The sequence below is a fragment of the Condylura cristata genome, unplaced genomic scaffold (genome assembly GCF_000260355.1).
Source record: "Condylura cristata isolate star-nosed mole 26May11 unplaced genomic scaffold, ConCri1.0 scaffold00018, whole genome shotgun sequence".
Taxonomy (NCBI): Eukaryota; Metazoa; Chordata; class Mammalia; order Eulipotyphla; family Talpidae; genus Condylura; species Condylura cristata.
The window spans coordinates 11,922,243-11,947,378 of record NW_004567119.1 but is presented as its reverse complement, the minus strand read 5'-3'; the positions used below and the strand labels follow the sequence as shown (position 1 = coordinate 11,947,378).

The following is a 25,136-nucleotide window of genomic DNA, read 5'->3' as shown; positions in this document are numbered from 1 at the left end:
ATAAATAAATAAATCTTTAAAAATAAATAAATAAATAAATAATTCCGAACACGAATATACTTTCTAACCTAAATGAATTTGAAAACCTAGACCATTACTTAATTTTCCCTTTAAAAAGCAGCTGCAACACATTTTTAATCTCTTCAATCTTGGAAATACGTGCTGTCACTTATCCTAAGCAGCTTCCATACTGAAATGTCTCCCTTTCAACGACTCTCTCCAGTCTTCCATTATCTCACAGAACAGTTGAAATAACAGTCTCATAGCTGAGTGACTTGTCTATGGTTAGACAGTCAAGAAGCAGATGGGTCAGGACTTGGGGTACCAGGATGCCTTATTCCAAGATGATGAGTCTCATACTCAATATTCTTTCACCCATTCTAACCTGTTTCTACTCATAAGGAATACACATTTAGGAAGTCTTTAAACAAGTCTGAGACAAACACAAAAGGCATGGCAGGCACTTAAGAAAGGATAGAAATATAGAAAAGATTTGCTTTAACCTCCATCCTAATTTTATCTCTGGCTCTGCAGATGCATTTAAATACCCCCAGAACACGCACTGAAACACAAGGATGGGAGTAGATGAAAGACACAGAAGTTAATTCTTTTAAAGTTATAAAGAATCATAAAGTGACCTCTCACATAATCTTTCTATAAAACTTCAGAAAGGGAGTGAATATCTATATTGAACTCTTTATGAATGTCCTAACTTAGAAAAAATTTAAAGTGGTTATAAGGATAAAGACAACAGAAAAGCAGGGATTTAAAATGAGGTAAGAAAAATTAAAAAGCAAAAGAAGACAGAGGTAACAATTCCAGGCAGAAATGGGATGATGAAAAATTTGACAAATTTTCAAAGCCTAACATCAGAAACAATCACAGTAATTCAGAAACACGCTAAATCATTGTGAACTCAATTACAAAGGCCTTTCACGAGCATCTGCCAGACAATGAGCATCACAGAGCAGACATAAGCAAAACCGTTACAGCAACATCTGGCAAATGACCTAAAATACGCCGCACAATACTTGACTTGTTAAAGGGCAAAACAAACTTCAACACTGGGACTAAGGCAGAGACAAGCTGGCATTTTAAATAGTATTGGGGTAAGAGGAATTTAAGAGCAGGACTGACAGACGATGCCAAGTGGACTGCACTGAAAACTTTCTCCTGCCTACACAGCACGTAGTGATAGAAGATAAATAACATCTACAAAGCTACTGACAGAGAAACTCAAAGATAAGCGTTACTCCCTAGGCATCAGTCATAAATGGCACTTTATACCAAATGAATGTTTTTTCCCAAGTCAAATTAAGACTGTATACCTATTCCGAGACACTGTGCTAAAGCAATTTCTTGTTAAACTAAAAGTTTTAGCTCTAACATATTTACAGTTGTTAAGCTTGTCAAAATAATTATTGGTTCTCCAAGTAATTCTATAAAACAAAGGCTTACGTAAGTGAACAGCACTATTGGGGCAACAAGTTGGCTTAAAGATGGACAAAACCGTCCTTTCGGAGGGTGGCCCCACTGCCAACGGGGAAGCAGTCATGACTTCCCTTAGCCTGTCAAAGCAGGGAGCGTTCTGGGCCTCCTCTGCCCGTCACTGCTGTTTTTCTATTAAGAAAGAAACCAGAAGAGTAACAAGCAGGGAAGCATACCTGTTGTTGCCTTTTATTAGTTTTAGGGAGTATAGCTTATTAGTTTGTAAAAGTTTTGGAAGAGCCTATCATGTCAAAGCAACTTCCAGCAGAAAAAGAAAAGCGCCATCAAAAACATGGGTGAGGACACTGGGCAAAGGATGAGGGAAGGAAAGACAAATACGAACTACAAGTAGGGGTAGAACAGACTTTACTCCTGACTTACTGGGATAGGTTTCAACAAGTCACTGAGGAGGCAGATTACAGAAAAGTATCTCATGCAAGGGGAAGGCAGCTGTTTGAAAAGAAGGTAACTGATGAAACATCATCTGTCGGCAAGGAGTTAGGTATAGTAATCCGAAACAAGGATGTCAAAAATTTTATTGTAAGAACGCATTTTTTTTTTAAATTTAAAGGAAGAAATAAGGCTAGAAAACCAGATTGTTACAGTTTTAAGGAGAATAAAGAAAGAATCTACTTATCAAATGGTTTTTAAAATATAACAAAAAGCAAATATAACAAAAGCAAAGTGTGGATGAGTCAAGGAAGGAACATACATATGTCAACATGCGGTGCGGAGTTATTATTTAGAGACCTGAAAAGAAGGTTAAAGGAGCAAAGCAAAGTCAAATTCTTCAGCACAGCAGCACCTGTGAGACCATACTCAGAAATATTAAGGTTTTACTATATTTACTAATATTCAGGTAAACTGAGATACTCTAACTACTACGGATGAAAAAAGTGCTGTACAACTACCACCACTAACACCTACACAGATCATTAGTGATTTGTTTAAGTCATATACTGATCACCGAAATACCCACCTTCATCAGAGCACTTAGCAAAGTGCCTTTGGGTACCCGAAGCTGGTAAAATTAAGTGACGTGGGGCTCTGAGGCGTGTATGATATCACTACTTTATATGGCAATTGCCAAGAATTCTTTCCACGGCTTTCCACTGGTGGTAAAACACCCTTTTCCTTGTGGTAGCTAAGTCCTGCGTGGTCTAGACCCTGCTCACTTCCGCCTTCCTGCTACACCACATCCTGTCCTGCCATACTGTGGTTCCACCATCTCTCACTCTACCTGGAACTGTCTCATTTCCTGCTTTTCACTTTGCTTTTAACACTCGACATCATCTTTTCATGGAAGCCTGTCCTGGCCACTCTTAACAGACCTCTCCTTTGAGAACACTGGTCAGTCACAATTTTATATATGTATTTTGATATATATTTATGTTTCTATTCCTGGGTTATAACCTCTTTGAAGCTGCCTTTACTTTTACTCACTGTGTATCAACAACATCCCCAACACTTGCTGGTGTAGTATGTACCTGATATATATGTGTTAAGTTAGTGAAAACCACAAGAAATGATGTCAAATTACATGATGAAATCCTCAAAAATTAAATCTGTAAATATATTTGCATGAGTAAGGGAATACACCAGAGTGTAGGTAGAATATTAGGCACTGCTGCTTATTTTACATCTATTAACCCGTAAATTCTTATTTTTGAACTTCAGAACCAAGGAGGGTTGTCTTACCTATCTGTGAAAGTTAATTTCACTTAACCTATGAGCAAATACCAGCATCATACTGTTTAAGCTTAGAGTAAGAGATGATAGTAAGTCACTGGCATGGATATTTTAAAAGTATGGAGAGTAAAAAATCAGGGTTCCTTTCTTTTTGTCAAAAGGATGGGAAAAAACGATTTCAGGAATTTATCTGCTTGTGCAAGCTAGGTCATTATTGACATGTTTTTTAAAAACTGCCAACAAATATCCATTCTGTAGTATGGTTGTACTTCTTTCCTCTCAAGGCCAAGTTTTAATAATACTTTTGGCAAAGTGTCCAAGTCTTCCCAACATTTATAACATATTTTAATAAAAATATACTGGGCTTTCTGTCCTACTACGTGGGTATCTTCCTCAAGCCTCTAACTACTTAGCACGTGAGTGTGTTTATTTACTTCTGGGCTTTTCTCCTCTGCCTGGTCCTCCACTGCCTCACCACTTTAGTGCACTCGATATTTTTTCTTTGAAAAGCTAAATTCATGAGATACATATAAAATAAATCTGAATATATTAAGAGGAGAAATAATATATCAGGTAATATATTAAAAAAGAAACCTTAATGTATGGGGATATTTTTGCATAAAGATTATATATGAAACACAGTGTCAATAAAAGCAACAATTTCTTCATTAATTAAGGTTCAGAATAATGACTTTTAAGACAAGTTTTTTTGTCTTAATGAAGTAGCTTTATTAGTAATCGAATATATGTCCAGGGTAGGTCCCAAGTTCAATTCACTTTTTTTGGTACCCCTTAGCATCTTGTAAGTCACTGACATATGATTAGGAGGGAAAACCTCTATTTGATGATTATAACTAATTAACTGATTTACTATAAAGAGTATATTTTATGTTTCTTAAAATATAAGAACATAATAAATTAATGGGATCCTTAGTTTTTATTTATATCCTAACCTCCTTTGACACTTTTAATATATTCAGGGTCTTTCCCCCCAATACGTGAGTGGTCTCGAAAGGAGCTTTACTATTCCCAAGCCAAAGTTCTCTTGAGGGAAATAAATAATTTTAAATTACTTTTCCAAATTCCATGGGGCTGCAAGTCATATAAAAAATTTTTTAATGGGTTATTCACATTGATCTGCCTATTTTCCTCTAAGTTTGCTTCCTCTTTCCAGGCTAACAGTACCCACTTTGTAGACAATAGAGGGTTTCCAAGAGCTCACTTTGCCTTCTCTGCACGACTTACCCTCCTACCCTGTCCAAGCTTGACCCTCAGACACCCCCCTCACTGCCCTGCCATGGCAGCCGCCACTCGCAGACACGCCTGCCCAGCAGGAGACTCTTCAGCAGCGCTGTGAAGAAGGCACAGAGCACCAGAAATTTCTATTTCCTTTCTCTTTACAAAAATAGTCGTTTTGAGTCCGAGAAGGAAGAGCAAAAAGTAAATAAACTACCTTAAATGACAAAAGAACTCATTCCATTATTTAAAGGTCTAGGAAAGCAGAAATACTGGCGAAGGAAGAAACATTAAAGACAAGTGACAGTGTTGCCAGCTAGGCAGTACAGCATTGGTCAGTAATCAAGGGAGAGACTGCAGATTATTAAGGGTTGTTCAGGTTAAAGGTAAACACAGTATGCCACGGCACAGGTGGAGAGTACAGGTTGTAAATAATGGAAGGTTCACGGCTTCCATTGTGGGTAAATACAGACTTGGCGCTCAGCACGCATGCACGCACTGACAAGGGAATGCATCGATCTAAAAGACCTATTCCCTTTGTTTCACTAGGGAGAAGGCAAGTGAACTAAGTGCACGCAAACACCTGTCTCCTAAATATAACTGCGAGTCCATTTCACAATCCCTATGAAATTTTTTTTAAAAGGTTTAAGAATGAAACAAAAACATTCTCCATGTTTGATCACTAAAAATTATTAGTACAGTCACAAGAAAGAAAGGTACTTTGGCTTTTACTCGATGACTATTTGCTTTCACTGTGTGCACTACTCCAGGTGTTTGGTTACCTGACCACGCATTTTAGATACTCCAAAAGCCATGATAGGAGACAGAAAGCCAAACCAAAACAAAAATATGCCCAACCCAGCTTAAAAAAAAAAAGTATAGCTTCAGGACATCACCAGAGTACAAGGTAAGAACAGCACATTCACAGGTGTTCCTGAAAGCGTTTTTCAAACGCTCAATACACAATATTTAATAGGAAGAGGGTATTTTGTTAAAATAAAATTCAAGTGCTCAGTATGTCACCTGACAACTAATGCATATAATAACGATATTAAGATACAAACTCAGCTGTAGTTTAACAACAGAATAAGAAACCCAGATTTGAGGTATTTCAAACTTGTAAGAAATCAAACAGCAGTGATGGATAGCTCCTACGTGGAAAGGTTTGCTTTTTCCTTCCTTTGTTAAAGCTACTAAAAATAAAAGGGGCAAAATTGCTCAATAAGAAAAGTTTTATCAGGCCCTCCCTGGTGGCGCAAAGGGTTAGGATGCAGCACAGCAAGCTGGCCACAGCCGCTTTCAGTGCGAGTTCAATCCCCGGCCCTGGAAGTGACCACATGGCTCAGCAGACCTCTTCTGTTTCTCCCAGTGCTCCCTTCAACAGTACTTTGTAGATCTGCCTGTTCTGCTCCCCACTCTGTCTCTGGTGAATCCTCTCACTGCCCCTGCACTCTGGCCTGTACCCTAGTTCTGTGTGCATAAATAAACAAATCTTTAAAAAACAAAAGTTTTTTTTTTCCATGGATCTTAGTCCCAGCCAAACTATAGTTATATATTGCCTAAAATTATCTCTTTATGGTTTTGAAGTGTTTAATAGAAAAGAAAAACTCAAGTTTTAAAACAGATTTTACTTTAGACAGATAATTATGGAGTTCAAATTCAAATTCAGCTTTATGACAACTGTGGGAAGACCAAAGAGTGTCTTTAGGCTGAGAACATAACCCTTGAGAAAGGCAATGGTCTTTTTAAAAAATTTATAGTCATAAAGATCAAAAGGAGACACAATGGCAATGTTATTCTCAATGCAATGACTTTCACACCTAAATCTCTGAAGCCCTGACCCAGCCCATCCAAACTCCTAACTCACATCATTAGCTTCCTGTGAGTACCTTGTCTTCTGCACAAGCTAAACACTGGCTAAGCAGAACAAACCCCTCCCGCCCCTCTACCCCCTGTAAGCCCAGCCAGCCTCCTGCCTCATTTCCCAATCCCTGTCGCGCAGCTGTGAAAGGGCTGTTTCTCCTGTTGCTGTCACAGGACTCAGTCCAGGCCCTAATCGCTTCATCTGGCCCTAACAGATTCCTGACTGGTTTGTGTGCTGCTACTTTCTTCCCTTACGTTACTGTGCCTGAAGGGCATTTTAAAATCATTTTTCTTCTGTGACTCCCAACTTGAACAATTCTTCAATGACAAAAGGACAAAGTTGCATGTGAGCCACCTGACTGACATTCAAGATTTGTAGAGACGGCCTGGCTGCTCAGTGCGCAGTGCTCTGAGGCAAGTCAGTGGCTCACGGTGCAGCAGTCTGGCTGCCAGTGACCCTCGGATGCCGTCTCCGGGAGGCTCAGGAAGTTTACGCTCACTCCGAGAGGCTACTCGTTTATGAACACACAGTGCTTGATTCCTACACACAGGCCATTCCCCCTGCCACACAGGCGCTCTGCCTCTTAGGACACACACACTTCCGAACTGTCAAGAGGCTGAAAGTTCTCTTCTGTGGCTCTGGAAGATGTCCATGCTACTGCTGAACTTGTTATCTGTGCCCGTAACTTGCACATATTTCTTTGGATTGCTTAACAAATGAATAAACAAGCTGTACCTGTTTTCTACACAATAAAATTGTAATAGACTCACTGTCTCCAATACCAGCAGGGATGGCTTATTAAGATCTTAAGTTGTTGTCAAAGCATTTACTGGGAGCTTTATACAGTATTACTATTACTCAAAAGCAACCTTACAAAGTAGATATGTCCATTGCCTTTATGTCAGAGAGATTAAGCAAGTTTCCTCAAATTAGAAATTGTAAAGGTTAGAATTTGGGCTATCCAATATGATAGACACTAGCCATATGTGGTCAAGTTTTAATTAAAATTAGCTTTCAGCATTACTTAAATGCTGAAATACAACAGATTTACTACACTAGCATTGCTTCATGGCCAACAACCGTTCTTGTGTGTGGCTCCCGGGACAGTGCAGATGGTGTGTTTGCACCCAGTTCTTATGGTGCTGCTCTAGGGCTGGGTACTACACCAGTGTGCCTGAAAGAGAGGCTTAAGCTGTGTCCAGATAACAGCTTTTTGCTTACTGCCACGAGCAGATGGGCTGCAGACAGAAAAGTCACCTAGCTTCTCTATAGAAGCAAACCAGGTGAGGGGTCACTGGGAGGTGTTCTACTTTCCTTCTCTTTATCCTTCCATCTTTCTTCTCCAACACATACGGGGTCCCACAAATACTTGTAAATGATACTTTACATAAGAAAATGCATTTTTTTTCTCTCACTTACTCACCACAGTGTCTTGATTTACCCTTTTTCCTAAGGAAAATACAGAGCTTCGAGAGACAAAGCACCTTGCGCACAGCCATAAAGCTGGCAAGGTGGTGAGTGCGGCTCTAGTTCTAAATAAAAGAGTTTTGCAAAAGAGTACAACTTGCCTGTTCATTTGACTAAACTGTTCAACTCTGGAGCAGAGGCCAATTAAAAGGGACACAAAGAAAGGGCTAAGGAGAAAGCATACACTTTCTTTTCTGCCTCTCCTCCTCACCTAGCAACTACAGCTATGCTTCAGAGCTACTTCAGGCTGGCTCGATGGTGCTAGATTTAGACAGGCCAAACAGCGTTTGATTCTGACGTTCCAGAATCTGGGAGAAGTGCTCCTGGGCCAGGAAGAAGAGCTTACGTATGTCATCACCTCTTTCTAACAAGTGAGGAATATCATTACAGCGAACAGGTGTGGAAGACAGAGCTCTAGAAGATGAGAAGTGAAGGGCACCATGACATAAAGTAAAACAAGCTGACTCATGCATAAAATGTGACATATCAAAGTATCTACTGAGGGCTTCCCTGGTGGCACAAGGATTTAAAGAGCAACACTAGGAAGCTACCTGCAGCCCCTGCAGCACGAATTTGATCCTCAGCCAGGAAGGTGCCCCACATGGGGTGGCAGATCTCTCTTATCTTGCCCGCTGCTCCCCTCAGTGTATTTTAGTTGATCTGCCTGTTCTGTTCCCTACTCTGCCTCTGGTGATCCTCACACCCCACTCCCACCCCCACCCGCAGGCCTCTGGCCTATACCCCAGTTGGTATGCATAAAGAAATAAATCTTTTTTTAAAATAAGTACCTATTGATACTAATGCTAAGAATGTAAGCTTCAAAGAAGACAGGAACTTTATTTCTTTGACTTTGATGAATCCCCATGTGTATTGCTAAAAACACATAATTTGATTTCTCTTTCTATTGGGTGATGACATTTTTTTTTTTTGCAGTCCACAGAAAAAAGGAAAAGAACACCTTTACCTTATTTTCTTCTAAAAATTTCAGTTTTATGGAGACATCATTGCGCATTTTATCATATTTTTCTTTGTGTGTCTGGAACATATGCTGTGACTGCTCGATCTTTGGCAAAGTGTTTGCATCACGTGGTCCTAGATTTAATTCTTCCAAATCAGTGCGATAAGCATCATATTCAATCCTGGAAAGAAGAGAGTAAGTGAAGCATACTCAAAATATAGTACTAACGGATAAATTTAAGAACCAGACAATGTCAAAACCGAATGCCAACTAGATCTATGGTAGTGATTAAACCCCATGCAAAATGACTAATGTTGGTGAAACATCAGGCTTTAGAATGACATACTTTGATTGGTAAAAGGAAGTTACAGTGGGGTAGCTGAAGGTAGTCAAAGTCAGCAACACACACAAAATGTACAATGCAAGTCACATAAGCAAGTTAAAACTTCTAATAGGCACATGAAACCAATAAATCCAATTTTCCTGCTTTGGTAATAACATTTTATTTTATCTAACACATCTAAAATATAAACTGTAACATGTCTTCAATGTAAAAAAATTGATAATGAGTTACATTTTACTTCCTTGGATGAGCTCCGGGTCTTTGAAATCCATTGTGTATTTCATATTTCCTTCACACTTCAGAATAGCCATATTTTAAGTGCTCAACAGCAGACATGGCCAGTGGCTGCCGTAAGGTACACAGCAGCTCTTGATGGACCCCCGTAACATTAGTATTAGCATGGACAATGGCATCCGTTACAGAGCAACTGGCAGCTGTGTGTTCCTGGCAACGCCTCACTTTGTGTCACGTTAACCAAAACAGTTAACCCCATAGCTCCTCATACTACTTCTATGACAGCCTCTGTGAATGACAGCACTACATGTTGATTAGACAGTGATTTATCCGGCAAGAAGCAAAGTGACCTCTGGTTTAGTCAAAACAAATACAACAAAGCTCTAAATCTAAAGGTCTTTATTCAAGTATCTGTAGAACTACTTACATCTCCTGTCCTGGGAATCAAGAATATTTTAGAAAATATAACATAAATTTTATTGCATTTATTTCAACAACAAATATACCGAGCCAAACTTACTAACAACTTATCTAATTTAACCACTTGATCTTTCAGGTTCAAAAGAAAATCCCTCATTTTCTGATAAATTCATTCACTTAAGGAATATTCAGTGCCCAGGTCAGAAGAACAGATAAAGTTTATTCTTAAGTAGCTTACAGTCTAGAGGGAGGGAAGCTCTTAGACAACTACAGCAAAATGAGAAAATGTGTAAAAATGAGAGGAGATGGGCGAAGATAAGGGATGGTGAGCATTAGGAGGAAGAATTACCTTACTCAGGAATCTAAAGGCATCTCAGGGCACAGTTAACATTAGAATTAAATTTTAAAGGATGTTTATTTACACTTCCTAGGTGAACTGGGACAGGGAAATGGCTAGAACATTTCAAGAAGAGTGTACTATGGACAAAGGCACAGACTCAAAAGGTGCCACAGCACGAGTGGGAGGTGATTAATATGGAAGAACTTAGGCAAGTTAGAACTCAGTAATGGAAGGAATCGAAGTCAGGGTAGGCAGGACTGAGATTAAACCAGGGCCTGAATGACCACACTAAAGGTATCAGATTTAATCCAGCAGGATGAAGGATAGGAAGCCATCGGGAAAATGCTTTCTAATAAATGACAAGATTCTCTTTATTTAGCACAGAAAGATGAGTCTAGTGGTAGTGTAAGGAAATGAAGACGGACTGGAGTAGAAGATTAAGGAATCAGAAGCGGCGAAACTATCAGAACACTCTGTGCAAAACAGAAACAAGGCACTGAGTCGTACAGTGGCAGATGGAAAAGACTGAGTAGTCAAGACTGACTTGGTATGACACAAGCTAGTTCTGCCGCCAAGCTGAATGACCACTCTGTCCTGCTCTGGCTTGAAAGCTTCAGCTAATGCTTTCTTCCTGCTTTAGTTTTTTATCTATAAATAGGAATAAATAACCTCTATCAAAACTTCACACACACACACACACACACACACACACACACACACACACATATATAAATTCTTAGGACTCATGGCAACAACAGCACCTTTACCGCGCTTATTATTATGGCCAAGTTAGAAGAGGGCTCGTTGGTAGCAACAGTAAGAAATTAAATGCAGGAAGAAATCAAAAGAGGAAAAAAGTGAAACAAAATAGATAGCAGCATGTGGTGATTTAACAGGAAGGCAAATGTATTTTGATACCCTTTGAACACATTTCTAAATAATAGGGATTAATTTAAACAGTCAAAGTTTTAATACTAACTACACATCCCCTAATTTTGACATCTAGTTTGCAGTTGGTATCAAGGTACAACTTCCCAAAGGACTTTCTCTAATAGTGCTCATTACCACCGGGAAGAGCAGTACAGAGTTTGCAAAATGCCAGTCTGAACTGAGTCCACGGTTTGATCAAGTTAGTGGTAGCTGGCTACATTATGGCTGAAGTAAAACTCCTAGAGGACAGGTGTCCACATTTGCAAAGTGTTGACCACAATTGACTTCCTTGTTTGGTGCTACCCTAGAGAAGCACTGAATGAGCTGTTCTAAGATTTCTCTATACATGAAGCACCAGAGGGCTAGGAAATGCTGGGACACAATGCATAATAGGGAGCATTAAAAGGCCACCCAGACTCTAAATTGCCACTTTTTTGTGCAGATCAAATGGACAACCTTTGCCCTATGGGTCAGTAAATTCTGGGGTTGATCATGAAGAAAAGCCAGCTACTGAAGAACTTTTAATCTGGGATACTTTTTGACTCCTGAAGAGATAATGTTAATCAGACCTATATGTTGCAGAAGTTCAGATCTTATGTAACACTGTACTTTGTCAGACTTATAATCACAAGACATGACATTATTTAAACAAAACTGAGTATTAACACACGAGATTAACTCAATTTAAGTTTAGGGTTGACTGATCAAAAGAGGCAGGTGGGGTGCCCAGGGGTTTCCATCATGGCTCTCAAGTGGGGTCCATGTCCGTAAACTATCAGGCCTCCAGAGGCTTATTTTTCTCTTCTACAAATGAAATGTAACATGTTTTGTGGGTGAAGAATGGTCTGTCTAACAGATCTGTGTTTAATACAGTTTAATGCAGGGCTGGCCTAACAGTTAATATTTTTAACAGTAAGAAAAAGGTGAAAGAGAAAAGATATTACAGGACTAAAATAAATTTTATATTTTAAAATATAGTGGGCAAAAATATATACCAAAAAATGCATTTTGGGATAGGTAGACAATTACAAAAATAAACAGAAACTAGATTCATATAGTTCTTAACTGAAAGGTTACAAGAGTTCTTTTTAGAACAAAACAATTTTCATATTTAAAATTTCCTAATATTAAAACAATCTGAAAGGGAGGGGACAAAAAAATAAATAAAGCACCCTAAAAAAAAATCAGAACACCAGAATGTTTAAAATGAGCCAGGAGCTAAAAAGGGAGAGTATTCATTATATATAAATCAGGATATTATGAAGGAGTAGACAGCTTTGGAAAAGAACCAAATAAAATTTATAGAATGAAACTTGTACGTAACAGAGCCTTTGAAAAATACAGACGATGGGCCCTCCCTGGTGGCGCAGCGGGTTAAAGCACTGCACTAAGAAGCTTAAGCCGCTTCCGGGTGAGTTCAATCCCCGCCTGCCCCACAGGAGATCCACATGGCGCGGCAGACCTCTCCTGACCCGCCCGCTGCTCCCCTCAGCAGTGTGCTTCGTCAATCTGCCTGTTCTGCTCCCCGCTCTGTCTCTGGTGAATCCTCTCACCCTCCGCATCTCTGGCCTGTACTGTATGAATAAATAAATAAATCTTAAAAGAAAAAACACAGACGATGCCCACAAAAGGATTTTTCACAAAGGGATTTAAAATGAAACTGGGAAAGTAAGAGCTTTCCTATTGATAATTTCTACCCTCTAATTTTAATACTATGTTAGTAAATAACTCAAAAAATAAAGTAGGAAACCAAGCCCAAACCCACAAGAAGGCGCACAGCCCCAGGCCCATCCTCTCACCAGAAAGCCACAGTTCTTTGTCTTGACCAAGTAAGAGTCTCAAATGTTAATGCTAAACTGAAAATTATAGACGCAGCATAGGACAGAAGTATCTCTTCTTGTAAAAGATCAAAAGCAAACTGTGTAAGTGATTTGGGCTTTGACTTATGTAAGTCATAAAGAAATATATACTTAAGAATAAGCAGTCAAATGCAAAAAAGATGAGACGAGTTTAGAGTTTTCATAGGCATTTCTCACATCATTAAACTAGGGCATCAGGCCAAAAAAAGTAAAGTTATACTTCTAAAAGGTAAAGTTTACACTCATCTTTAAATACACTATAAAAAGTATAACAGAAAATAAGAATTCCAAGTGTTCAGAGGGAAAAACCCAAAGGAAATTAAAGTGAGTGAGGAAAAAAGTTGGGCTTAAAATCAAATCTAAAAGTACTATGATAGTCTGCTGCTTTTCCAACATTTATTAAGTATTATTAATATGTACTTTATTTACCTAACAGGATGGTTATGGATAAGTTGTGCTGTGTGTGGGTATGAAATGTATGAAACACTGCATTAGAAACAGTTATGAAAATACAAAGCAAATTATGAATATAAGAGTTTGTAAAAGTGCGATCATTTGAAGGCTGGTTATAATTTGGATAAAGGGAAGATCAGGGAGTTGGTATTTGCAATATAAACAAAATCACGTATGTAAAGCTGAGGTGAGAGCTTCAGAGAAATTGAAAGTCCGAGTCTGGCTGCTGCAGTAGCAGGTAACTGTTACATTGGGAAATAGTAAAAAGAAAAGTAGGTAACAAGGTTAACTTCAGGGTAGATTATCAAGGTCATCTAGTATCTACCTGGTAGAACACACTAAGCATCACCTCGAGTCTGCTCTCACGCCTTATTGTTAGTTCTGCGGGCTAGCCCATATGGCCTTTTAATACATTGTTTTTCTGCCCATATCGGTCAGAGTTGGGTTTTTGTTTGCAGCCAAAACCGTTCACTGAGACAGTTACTGTCTGCTGGGCAATACAGTGAAAATGTATACCTACCTGGCACTTTCGTACTGTTTCACAGTCATTAATGTATCTTCAATTGTTTTATTCACCAAAGTGTTCACACTGGCAATGAAAAAATTAATGGCCCCAAGAAGAGTCTCTCCATTTTTAGCCAGCAGCTTCTGGGTATCTGCATTATAGCCAAATTCTTCCTAAAACAAAGAAGTCACCTTAACTTATCCTGTAATAAATAAGCAAAAGAGACTAAAAAAGTTCTCAAACACACCACTGGTGGGAAGATACTTGATTTAAAAATGCTGGGCATAGATTGTTTCTTTCAATCTTTTAATAAATAGGAATCTGAATCACAACTACATGGACAGTTAAAGAAAAAAGTCTAGTAGGCTAAAATTGTCATTAGCTCAAATGTATACAGAAAATCAAATAATTTTAAAAGGCTGAACTACCCTGTACTATAAACTTTGTTTCTATGATATTGTAAGCACAGCTGTTAGGAAGAACTATATAGCAGATTATTAATCAGTGAAACTATAACTTTCACAACCAAATTAGGTAACAATTGGCTAAAACTTTCAGACATAGAACAAATGGCAATTTTTGGTGTTTTGATGGAATCTCTTCTAAGTATAAATATTAACAACACACATTTCTGTGTAAACGTAGTGAGCAGCTGACAACCAAGTTCAGGTCTGTCCAGCCCACAGCAGAGGGAGGATCACTCAGCACCAGCTTTAGTTCTTTTCCCTCTGAATAAACTGAGTCTGGACTCAGTAAGCATCCTCCATGTCCTTCAGATATGGCAAGCACTCACTCTAATCTTTCAGCAGTGAAAGCTTTTTGTTCAAGTTTGAATAGTTAATTATCAGGAACATATCCGACCAAAGACAACATTTGTAAGCTGTGTCATTAAATATGAGTTCTTAAGTTTGGTATAAAGCACTGTTTAATTTTAGTTGAAAGCAATTTAATATTAAATTAAATAGAACCTTAGGAAAATGCAAATGTAACGCTAGTGCTATACCTGTGATTAAATTTCTAAGTGTTAAAATACTCGATAATTCAGTAAATATCAGAAGTAAAATCATCTTTAGTATGCTAAAAGGATTTTTCATGTAAGAGAGGTTCATGTAACTACTCTGGACTCCATTTTCAAAATTTTAGATCCTGATGGGCCAATATCGGCAGATACAGGATTACATAAAAGGAGTATCAATCAGTGTATGAGTAAACTAGGTGGAGGCAGGACAGCTAAAGCTCTCTGGCATCACGTGTTTACAATATGCACTGAAGACCAAAGCAGGTTAGTGGAACTAGAAAAAATACAGGAGGAAAAAAATCATCTTCCAACTTTAAAAAAAAGTTCACATTACACTGGCATCATTAAGAGGTAAAGGTAAAATAAGTCAACACAAATGAAGACAAATATGAAAGTTGAAATGGCTATAAATATTATAGTTCATCATAAAAAGGAAACTTTTTACTGGTGGTAGAACCAAGTATTATGTCATTACATCATATCCTTGTAATACCACTCATTTCTAAGCATTCTCAATATCCACAATTCTGTATTACTAACTTTGCAAATGTTATTAGCCTATACAATTTAGAGGGCTGCTCATTTGCTAAAAACAAAGATATAAAAAACTACACTAAGATGAACGAGTAGCAGATTGAAATGGCAGAACTTGGAAGCCTATATTAACAAGTAAGGAAACAGGCCTAAACTCAGAGCAGAAAGGAAGCACACACTGAGACTGCTGTTTCATGAGTGACAAGTCTCACCTACAATCCTGAAAGAAAATGTGTACAAAATTTAGGTTCTTGATGTATAATCTGAAAACTGGCTAGAATGAAAAGCTTTTTGCTATAAATGTAAAAGACAGTGGTGAAAGATAAAACACAACTGGGACCCTAGAAAGAAATGAACATACCTATGCTTGTGTATAGGCTGCAAATAAATGTATAATTAAACATGACTTTTTAATGCTGAAAAGAAGATAACACATGACTCCTAAACTTGACCTAGTTGATAAATAATTTTAGTATTCTCTGTTGGGCAGGGGCATTTCATGCACTACTGTCATCTGCCTTAGCAAACTAAACATAAAATAATTAAAGGGCATGTACACCAAGAACTGGGCTGTAGCTGTAACTGTCACAGAATAAGGAAGGCCAAATAGTTCCCTGCTTGACAAACTTGATTATCTCTCTATAAAGAGAGAACAAAGTTTCAAAACACTCCTTTTTTTTTTCTTCCTAGCATCTCCTCCATCATTGACAATATTTTCCAGATATAAATTTACCAGACATGATTTTCCTGTTGAAGTTTAGGGAGTGAGTAATAGAAGCACCTGATAGGTGTAAAAACATCAAGTTTTAGTAATACAAACTGTTACTTAATCAGAAACAAAAAGGCTATTCTAAATAATTCATAGCAGTTAAAATCTAGAATCACAAGCACTGATAATAAACAGTAATAGCGACTGTATGGATTTTCCTGATCTTGATGGAGAGGTGACCTCTAGATGGGGAACTACAAGCTAGTGAAGGGCCATGGTATATCTATTAGCCAGAAAGCATGTGATGAACGGTCAAAGTCCAGATCAGGGATTCAAGCTGGCAAAGTGTTCATACCTTTGAGTCTGCCACTGACTGAAGCTGTGTGTTTCCTGAATATCTCAAATTCTTTGGGCCCAGCTTCATTACTAATAAAAAGTTAATTTCCTTACAAGGAAAAACAGTAACTTGTATGAAATTTCTGACAGATGACGGACATTCATTGAAAGGTCATTTTCTATTCCTGACAGGAGACTGAGTTTTTGCTTTTTATTGTTAAATATTGGTTGTCTCTCCAGACTAAATAAAGGAATTGGATTAATCTTAATATTCTTTGACTCTCGGATACCACAATCCCAACAGCAGCTATAAGAACCACCATTAATCCTGTCAGTGCCACTATATGCCAGGTGTTGGCCGCATCTCCCAAGGATTTTAGCCAGTACAGCAAACAGTGGAAGGCAGTGGACACCTGTTCTTTGCTGCTCTACAAATCTCGTCAAAAAGAATCAAGAGGCAAAGGAGAAGGTTATTCTGTAGGCTGGTGTGACTGGCCCTTACCAGTAAGGAAAATTAGACAGCTACTCTAACATGCGGTAAGCAAGGGCATGCCTGGAAACAGGCTGCGTGCCAGGGCAAAGTACTGCCACGCCCTGTGTTTAAGAGTAATGGAAGACTACAACCATCCACTTCAGGCAGGAATACTAGTGGCCCAGACCTAGGAATGAAAACTGAGTCGTCCACCAGGCAAAGACACAGGGAAGGTTAAGATGCATATTCCATGCAATAGGAATGAATAGTGGAAGGAGGATAGTTATGCTCACAGGACCCTTTGGGAAAGGAGGAATACAAGGTACAGGTCTTTCTTTTTATATCCTCTTGTACTATATTAACTTTATAATTTTTTAGGTACTGCTAATTTTATATCATAGTACTTACATTCTAGGGTATCAAGAAAGAAAGTGAATGCTATTCAAAACCTTTGCTTTCTTTTCTATGGAAAGAGCTGCTGTGTCTTTCTACACAGGGATGTTGTATCAGGTTCAGTGGAAGTATGTTAACGACTTTAGCTGGAGGTTAAGTATGGTTTAAGGAGATGTGTATCGTGCTAAGTTGGCAGCGGGTTGGCTGCGAAGGTTAACTTAATGTGTCCACTTGCCGATGCTGTCCAGTTGGTCAAACACCAATATAGAAACCTCTATGAAGGTACAGATTTTGCTGATGTAATTAAATTTGCAATGATAAATATTGCAGATATTTTAAAATTGACTTTAGCATGCTTACGTCAATGGGTGGGCCTCTCCAATCAGCTGTAGGTCTTAATAAAACAAAGACTAACCTCTCCTGAGCAAGAAGGGCCTCAAAACACAATTCTCCATGGGTCTTCTATCTGTCAGGTCCCCCTGCAAGTTTTGGGATGTACTGATGCTATGTAACTGCTAGAGAAAATCAATCTCTATGAATCTATACGTACTGTTTGTTCTGATTCTCTGGAGACTATTGATCCATAAAACACCATTTCCTTTCTATTCTAAAAAATATACTCCTATTCACTGACACTTGAACTTAAGAAAATTCATCTATGATATCATGTGAGGACTCAGCCTGAGAGTTCATATATATTATCAGTTTTGCCAATGTAAGACTTCATCTCTGCATTCTGTTCTGATTTGTCTAGCAACTGTGAAATGTCTTCCTCTAGTATTGACTACTCTTAGCCATTAAGGGCAGAAAAGGAAAAATTCTAAGTTCTCAATTGTGTTGCGTGAATATTAAAGAAAAACTAAAATGCTTTCTACAGATTTTTGCAACAAACAAAAAGTATTTACTTTCCTATTGTATTATTCTTCTAAGATAATACCATCGTTCTTTTGTTTTCTTTTTATCTTAGTCATTTTTAACACTGTTGGAGAGAACTAAATATGCAATGGTGATGTAATTCCCAAGATGACAAAACAACAAAATGTTTTAAGACAGAGGAAAGACCACTAAAGTAAAAATAAAATAATACATTTTATTCTATTATAAAAATAAGTAAATTTTCTCTAAGACTCAAAGTCATGAAATATTAATCCTTAATCAAGTCAGTACCTACTGGAGCCAGGTGAGAAAAAAGACATACATGGAGTCACATAAAATGCCCTAAGAAAACTTTTATCACTCTGTTGTTGTATGTTTATAGAACCATAAACAGAAAAATAACTTCGCTGTAAAACTCATTATTTGTATTAAAAATTTCAGTAAAGATATCATCATAAATACAGTTTGTTCAAGACACTTAAAGAGGACTGCTGAGATTTACTTTATACTCAGGCTCAACTGTATATACCATGATGCTCTCTAGGCTCAGAAGGGTAACAGCTCCTTTTCCTTTGCTTTAACAAGCTGCCTTCTCCTGAAGCCTCCAGATGACATCCCATGCTGAGTTACTTGGGCCTTCTCAAACATTCTATCAAAATTTCAGTAACTCAAATTTATTAGGAGTTTAACAAATCAAACTGTAGGAAATAACATCTTACAATAGTTCTGTCACTATCCTTCTACCTCCCACTTCCCAATAGTTATTTAAAATAATCTTACATGGAGTTCTAGTGACTTCAAACTCAGGTCAGCGAATGCATCACCAAGTTGCCTTTGGGTATGCACCATCTGGAAAAGCTGGGTTGACAATGTCTGAGCCAATCTTAGAATATTTTCATATTTTTTCTTGTTATCTCTTAATACATCAATCTGAGCTTCAAGTTCAAGGTCCACGGTTCTTGAGCCTCGGCCTAGCTTCTCAGAGATAATTTGTCGAGTACACTGTAAGTAGAAAGAAAGATGTACTTTGTTTAGGAAGAAAAAGAGTAAAACAGGATTCTAAAGTACAAATATTAGAGCATGTGGTAAAAATGTTTTGGCTTCAAACAAACAAGCCTATCAGATTAAAAATTGTCAGTCTCCTTAAAGTTCTTCTGGACTCATAAACTCACCAGGTATGTCTAGTAACTGTCACTAACCAGAGGAGGCTTCTTTAATGCTTATCTACCTAATTTATGCACTGCAGATGAGCTCTTTCCCATGATCACTTTCACGCTAAATGGACTTGGACAGGTTATTTAAAACAAGAGGGGGTGCTTAGAATTGATTAAAAATAATACTACACTGTTAATACAGGAATTATATAAGAAAAATTCTACTACTCTCTTAATGGTTTCAAATACTGTATCCTTTTTATCTTGCTCTTAGATAACTGTGTAGGTATATAAGTAGATGAAAGAAGGAAAAGAAAAAGAGGAAAGAAGAGGTGGTGGAAGAGAAAGTAAGAGAAATAAAGTGAGGGGAGGTCTGGGAGGGCCAGGAGCCAGAGAGAGGGAGGGAAATCGCAAGAGAGACAGACTGAGGTTGAGGCTGAGACTGGCTACAGATACTTGAAGTCTTCTTTTACTTTTGCCCAGGTGGATATAGTATTGTTATTCTACTCTGTCCCAGAAACTAGGATATAGACACTTAAATTTTTTTTTCAAGCGTTTGATTACCAAGATGTAAACTTTCTCAGTAGGTTTTGTTAGAAATAAAAAATTATAGCAACTTCATCACTCAACAGTACATTTTTAAGATAACCATAGAGAGCACTAGTAGATGTCTCATCATTTAAAATTAATAAATATATTCTTTAAAAGTAGTAAATGCGATTTTTAAAATTTTAAAATGTGCTATTTTAATTATTCTCTCAAAGTATGATTGCATAGTTAATATTTGATGTGACACTTAAAATACTACATGAAATAAAAGTTCAATTTCCTCTTCCTTCTGTTAATCCCACTAAATATTACAAAATTATGATAAGTAGTTCGATGGATAGTCTAGACTCCCCCTTAAATATATTACTACAAACAGCATCTTAAATATGCATGAGGGGTGGATGAAAATGGGGGAGGAACACCACAGAGCGACAGGCGGACCACAGGCATGCTGGTGGTGGGCGAGCTACAATGGCCACACCTGAGGGAGACATTCTTTGTCAGAAAGTTTACAAAGGTTTAAAACAAAAGTTCATCATTAATAAAAACTTCAACATTACACACTTAATATCCTAAACATTTCTTTTCCACAAGTATCTTGAGATGTTTCTGAGTCAATACACACAAATCTATATTTAACCTCTTCAAGATTAACTTATTACATGTTATTCACATATTTTTGTATTTAAAATTAAAACAAATACGCTGCCACATTCTCTAGTCTCATTAGTCAAAGATCTTTAAGACTAAATGCTTTTTTATAAAGCCATTCTTTTTATTTTTAAGGAATTCTTAGAATATGAAAGGTGAGTTCAAACTCACAGAAGCGTAGTAAAGCTATCACTGCGGAAAATATAAACACTCCTAGAAGATAAAAATTATATCAAAAGTTTTAATTGCAGGTGTCATGATTTTTATGAGAAAAATATCAGCAAGAAATTTCTGAAATGGTAACATGATAAAGGAGATATGCCACTTATTCCAACTTTCCACCAGTATTCTCCCTGTACAATTTTATTAGAGATACTATCTCTGTTCTCATGCCAAAGCACGTGGCACCTTCCATAGGAACTCAATATGATCTGCTGAAATTCAGGAAGTCAGAACTGACTGAAGGCGTTGGGGGCTGGGCAAAATGAAAGAAATAGCTATTGTTACCTAACTGACCTTTTTTTTTCCCAAACAGAAATATGGTTACAAGTAGACAATAGGATTAACTATTAATCAATATTAACAGTTTCTATTATTAACTATTAACCAATAGTTAATGAGGAAAGACTTTTCTTTCCAGGAAGACATGGCAGTAAAGAATAAGGTGATGTTTATTATAAAGTATAGTAAGATAAATCTGCACACATAATACAAACTTGAAATTGATTTTAGAGTTTATATTCCAATATAGGCAACATATATTCTTAAGGAAAAACTAAAGTAATCTGAGAGCGAGAGCATAACAGATAGCCTAAGTGTAGCTTTGCTCAGGAAGCAATGGTGAAAAAACCAAGTTGCTAGTCATTTCCCCACTCATTAGAGCAACTTTCTCATATAATCACAGAAGAACAGATTTTAATTTAAACTGCTTCCAGATCTATACTGAAATTAAAATACAAAATAGAGGAGACTGGCATATATTATAAAGCAAGTTTAAAATACACGAGAGTAAGAATCTCAGTTCTTGATCCTCTTTTTTTTTTTAAAGATTCATTCATTTATTCATACAGAACTGGGGTACAGGCCAGAAATGCGGAGGGCGAGAGAATTCACCAGGAATAGAGTGGGGCAGAACAGGCAGATCAACGAAGTACACTGCTGAGGGGAGCAGCGGGCGGGTCAGGAGAAGTCTGCCACGCCATATGGATCTCCTCCGCACCATGTGGTCTCCTCCAGGGCAGGCGGGATCGAACCCATGCGGAAGTGGCTTAAACTTCTTTTGCAGTGCTTTAACCCGCTGCGCCATCAGGGAGGGCCTCTTGACCCTCTCTTAAAGTCCCTAAAAATATGGACAATCTACAAGGAACTGCTGGTCTTACTCAATTTTCCACAGTAACGAATTAAAAATTCATTTTAAAGATCATGGGGCAAATGGAGCAAAGTTAAAGGGGCAGGAAGTAGCAAAGTAAACTACTGTTCTATGTAATCCTCTTCTTGGGTTAAGTAGATGAAATAAAATGATAATGTGTGAAATACCATGAGCCACCATCATACAAGTTCAAGAATTTATAAGATACTTGCTGTGTACTCTGAGTGTTTAAATAGCCCTAAGAACTTTCCTGGTAATACCAAAAAACAGGCATTTAAGTACAAGGAAAAGTTCATAGGAACAAACGACAGGGATTAAAAGAATTATTAAGTGTTAAGGGTAAGAAAGCAACATAAACAGAAATATTAAAAACTGAACCGGGGAAATAGGTCAACGAGTAAATGAATAAGGTAATATGACAAGAAAAACAGGAATGGAAGTTTAAATGATACTGATTTAAAGACAACACAGATTAATTTGATAAGGGTGTGAATACTGGTGGCAAACTCACAAGTATTTTTAAAAAAGCATTTAAAATGTTTTTGGAAACATGCCAAATAGTCTGGAAGACTGAAACCAAAATTATTCCTAAAATAAATATCAAAAATGTATGTATGGACTTCAATTCTACAAAAGAAAACACAAAAATGAATATAAAAAAGAGATAAACTGAGTTCACTGTAACTATTTCTACTGATGAGATAAATAAGAAAATGAACAACTTTTGGATTTAAAATCTGTGAATGAAATAAGGCAGATTACAATATTAAAGAAGATGGGTTCAAGGCTTAAACTTAATATTGCTCTTTTATATATGGTCTTAATCACCAGATTGATCTTGGAACCAAAATTTACAACCAACACAGGAAGTACTACATATTTTTTTTTTTGAAGAAAAATCTTAAGGTATTTCCCATAGAATAGAAATAGTCAAAGAAATTAAAGATAAAATTCATTAAGGACCTGAAGTCTATGGAAGAGACTCAGTCTGAGCCAAAGTCAAGCTGAAGGATAACAGCCACTGTCCTACCTAACAAAACCAGAATTAAACCTTGGCTTACACAGATGGTGCTGAATGTCTAAGACTATCTTACAATCTGGACTGAAAAGGTCAAAAAGCCGCCTGATAGTTATTTAGAACTATACTGTCAATAACTCTGTTTCTTTTACTTGAGGCCTGTGTCAGCCCAGATACCTCAGGTTACAAAAACCCCATAAAATCACGTAAGTTGGGACTTTTATTTTTCTTTTGGCTTAGACTGAATTATCCAAATTAAGCTGATGAAAAGTTTTCAGCTAAAGTGAAGTGATTACAACGGGAAGAATGACAGCACCTCCGCATGGTATTGTGCTGTGTGTACGAGCAGCAGTGTAGCGACCAGTCCCACTCACTGACTCATCCCTTACTGTATGCTCTGTATGCTATATATGCCCTCTCTCTCTATATATATATATATATAAAGAAACATGTGATGTATTTATCAAGAATGTGATATGTTAATATGAAGGTAAATCTGAAATCTTAATTCAATTTACTTAAGAGATTATTTAGAAATAAGAAACCAAAGAAAAGGAATAGATCAGAAAACACAAATACAAGGAACAATAGAAAAAACATGGGAAACATGAACTAAACATGAGAGGAAGGTTCAAATGGGCAAAAGTTTAACCTTTGTAACTGCTAGAATTTGGTTTAGAATTAAAACCTGTATTAGTTAGGTTCAAAATGTAAGTACATTTTTGGATTTAAAAATCTGGGAATGAAATCAGACAGATTAGAATATCAGATTGCTGATTTTTGTTTATTAGCTAGAAGCAAATTCCATGAATAAATAAATGAACAAAGTCATAGCTGAGTAAACACAATAAATGAATGTAGTCCAACCTGGTCATGAAAGATAAGCAAGTTACATGATAGAAAACATGAAGGGAAATCCCAGCACCAAATATAGCCTCATGGATGGCTATAAAGGTGAGAGGAAGCAAGGTTTAGTGAGGAGATATCTGGGTATTTTGGTATGGATCACTGGCTGCAAGGGTAGAAGAGAAGAACATTTGGAATGATGAGGTCAGATTCATGCCAATTAAATGGGAAGTGAATAAAGGATTTTAAGCAAGAGGGACCACATCAAGCAGAGCACAATATGTAGTAACAACGATTGCTAAAAGGCTATTACACTACTGCGTGGGAGAAATAAATATGAAGTGGCTATGAAGCCTGGGATAGAGAAAAAGGGATAAAGGAAGAGCAGTAAAGCAGCAGAATCTATTTAACAACTGGCTAGAAACAGGAAATCAATGAGAAGGTGGGTTAGAAATGTGAGTATTTCGGTGAACTGTTGCCACAGGAGGTAATACAAAGGAAAGGACAATGTATGGGATAAACGAACCCTTATCTTGAGTAGGAGCAATGATGTCCTGAAGAGAATAGTTTGGGCAGGATCCATTATGAAGGCAACATCAGCATTTCTCAGATTCTACACTGACATAAGCTATGTTTTGGAAAGGCTAGTGAGCTTGCTCCAGGCATGACATCATCTTAAGAAAACCTTTATTTTTGTTGTGGATTCCAAATATTTACAAAGTATTAACTGAAAGAATAAGTCCACTTCTGTATTATTTTTGAGAAGACATAAGGACATGTACTCTATACAAATATGACAACTCCTAATTTTCAAACAACTAGACCCACCAATTCCTGAGTGCAAAATGGGGAATACGTCAACCTGAGCTACTAGGGTTTTTGATCCATTTAACTATTCCACAGACCCTGTTAGGATTTAAAGGCACTAGTGGCTTTGGGCCTTGAGCTATTTGTAAAACACATCAGAGAGAGATTAATTTGTTTATTTGTTTTACAAAGGGCATAAAACAAATAAACACCAATTACTCTGAAGCAGTATGATTAACATGTTAATAAACTTTTGAAATTCAACGTTTGTAATCTGGTGCTGTCTGCCCAGTTAATGCTCAGTTATTACAGTAAGACTAGATTCCAGATCTAGAAGCCAAACACACCCCCTGACATTTAGTTGCTATAAAGATGTCACAAAGAAGGAGGGGGAACAAAGTATCTGTAGTCATTCTACAGCTAAATGCATTTCAAACTGAGTATCAATTAAAATTCATTTTATAGTTTTCTTAAACTCTTTTGTGACTTTTAACTACATTTAAGCAATAATAAACAATACTTCTTTTTATATTTAGATGGCATCATTCTCTCCTATGTATTCATATTACACTATACAATTACAATATAATAATTGGAATAACATATGAATGAAAACTG

The 25,136-nt window shown here is 37.2% G+C and overlaps 1 protein-coding gene across 4 annotated transcripts in view; it reads right to left on the bottom strand.

Annotated features, from left to right (window-relative positions):
• Nucleotides 1-25,136, bottom strand: part of ARFIP1 (ADP-ribosylation factor interacting protein 1) — a 65,740-nt gene that overhangs the window by 7,327 nt on the left and 33,277 nt on the right. For all 4 annotated transcript variants that reach the window (XM_004685330.2, XM_012727004.1, XM_012727007.1 and 1 more), the window contains 3 exons: nt 18,905-19,126; nt 13,802-13,959; nt 8,709-8,883 (listed from right to left, as the gene is read on the bottom strand). In XM_004685330.2, coding sequence (XP_004685387.1) covers nt 8,709-8,883; nt 13,802-13,959; nt 18,905-19,126 — 555 coding nt within the window. The remainder of the gene's footprint in view (nt 1-8,708; nt 8,884-13,801; nt 13,960-18,904; nt 19,127-25,136) is intronic.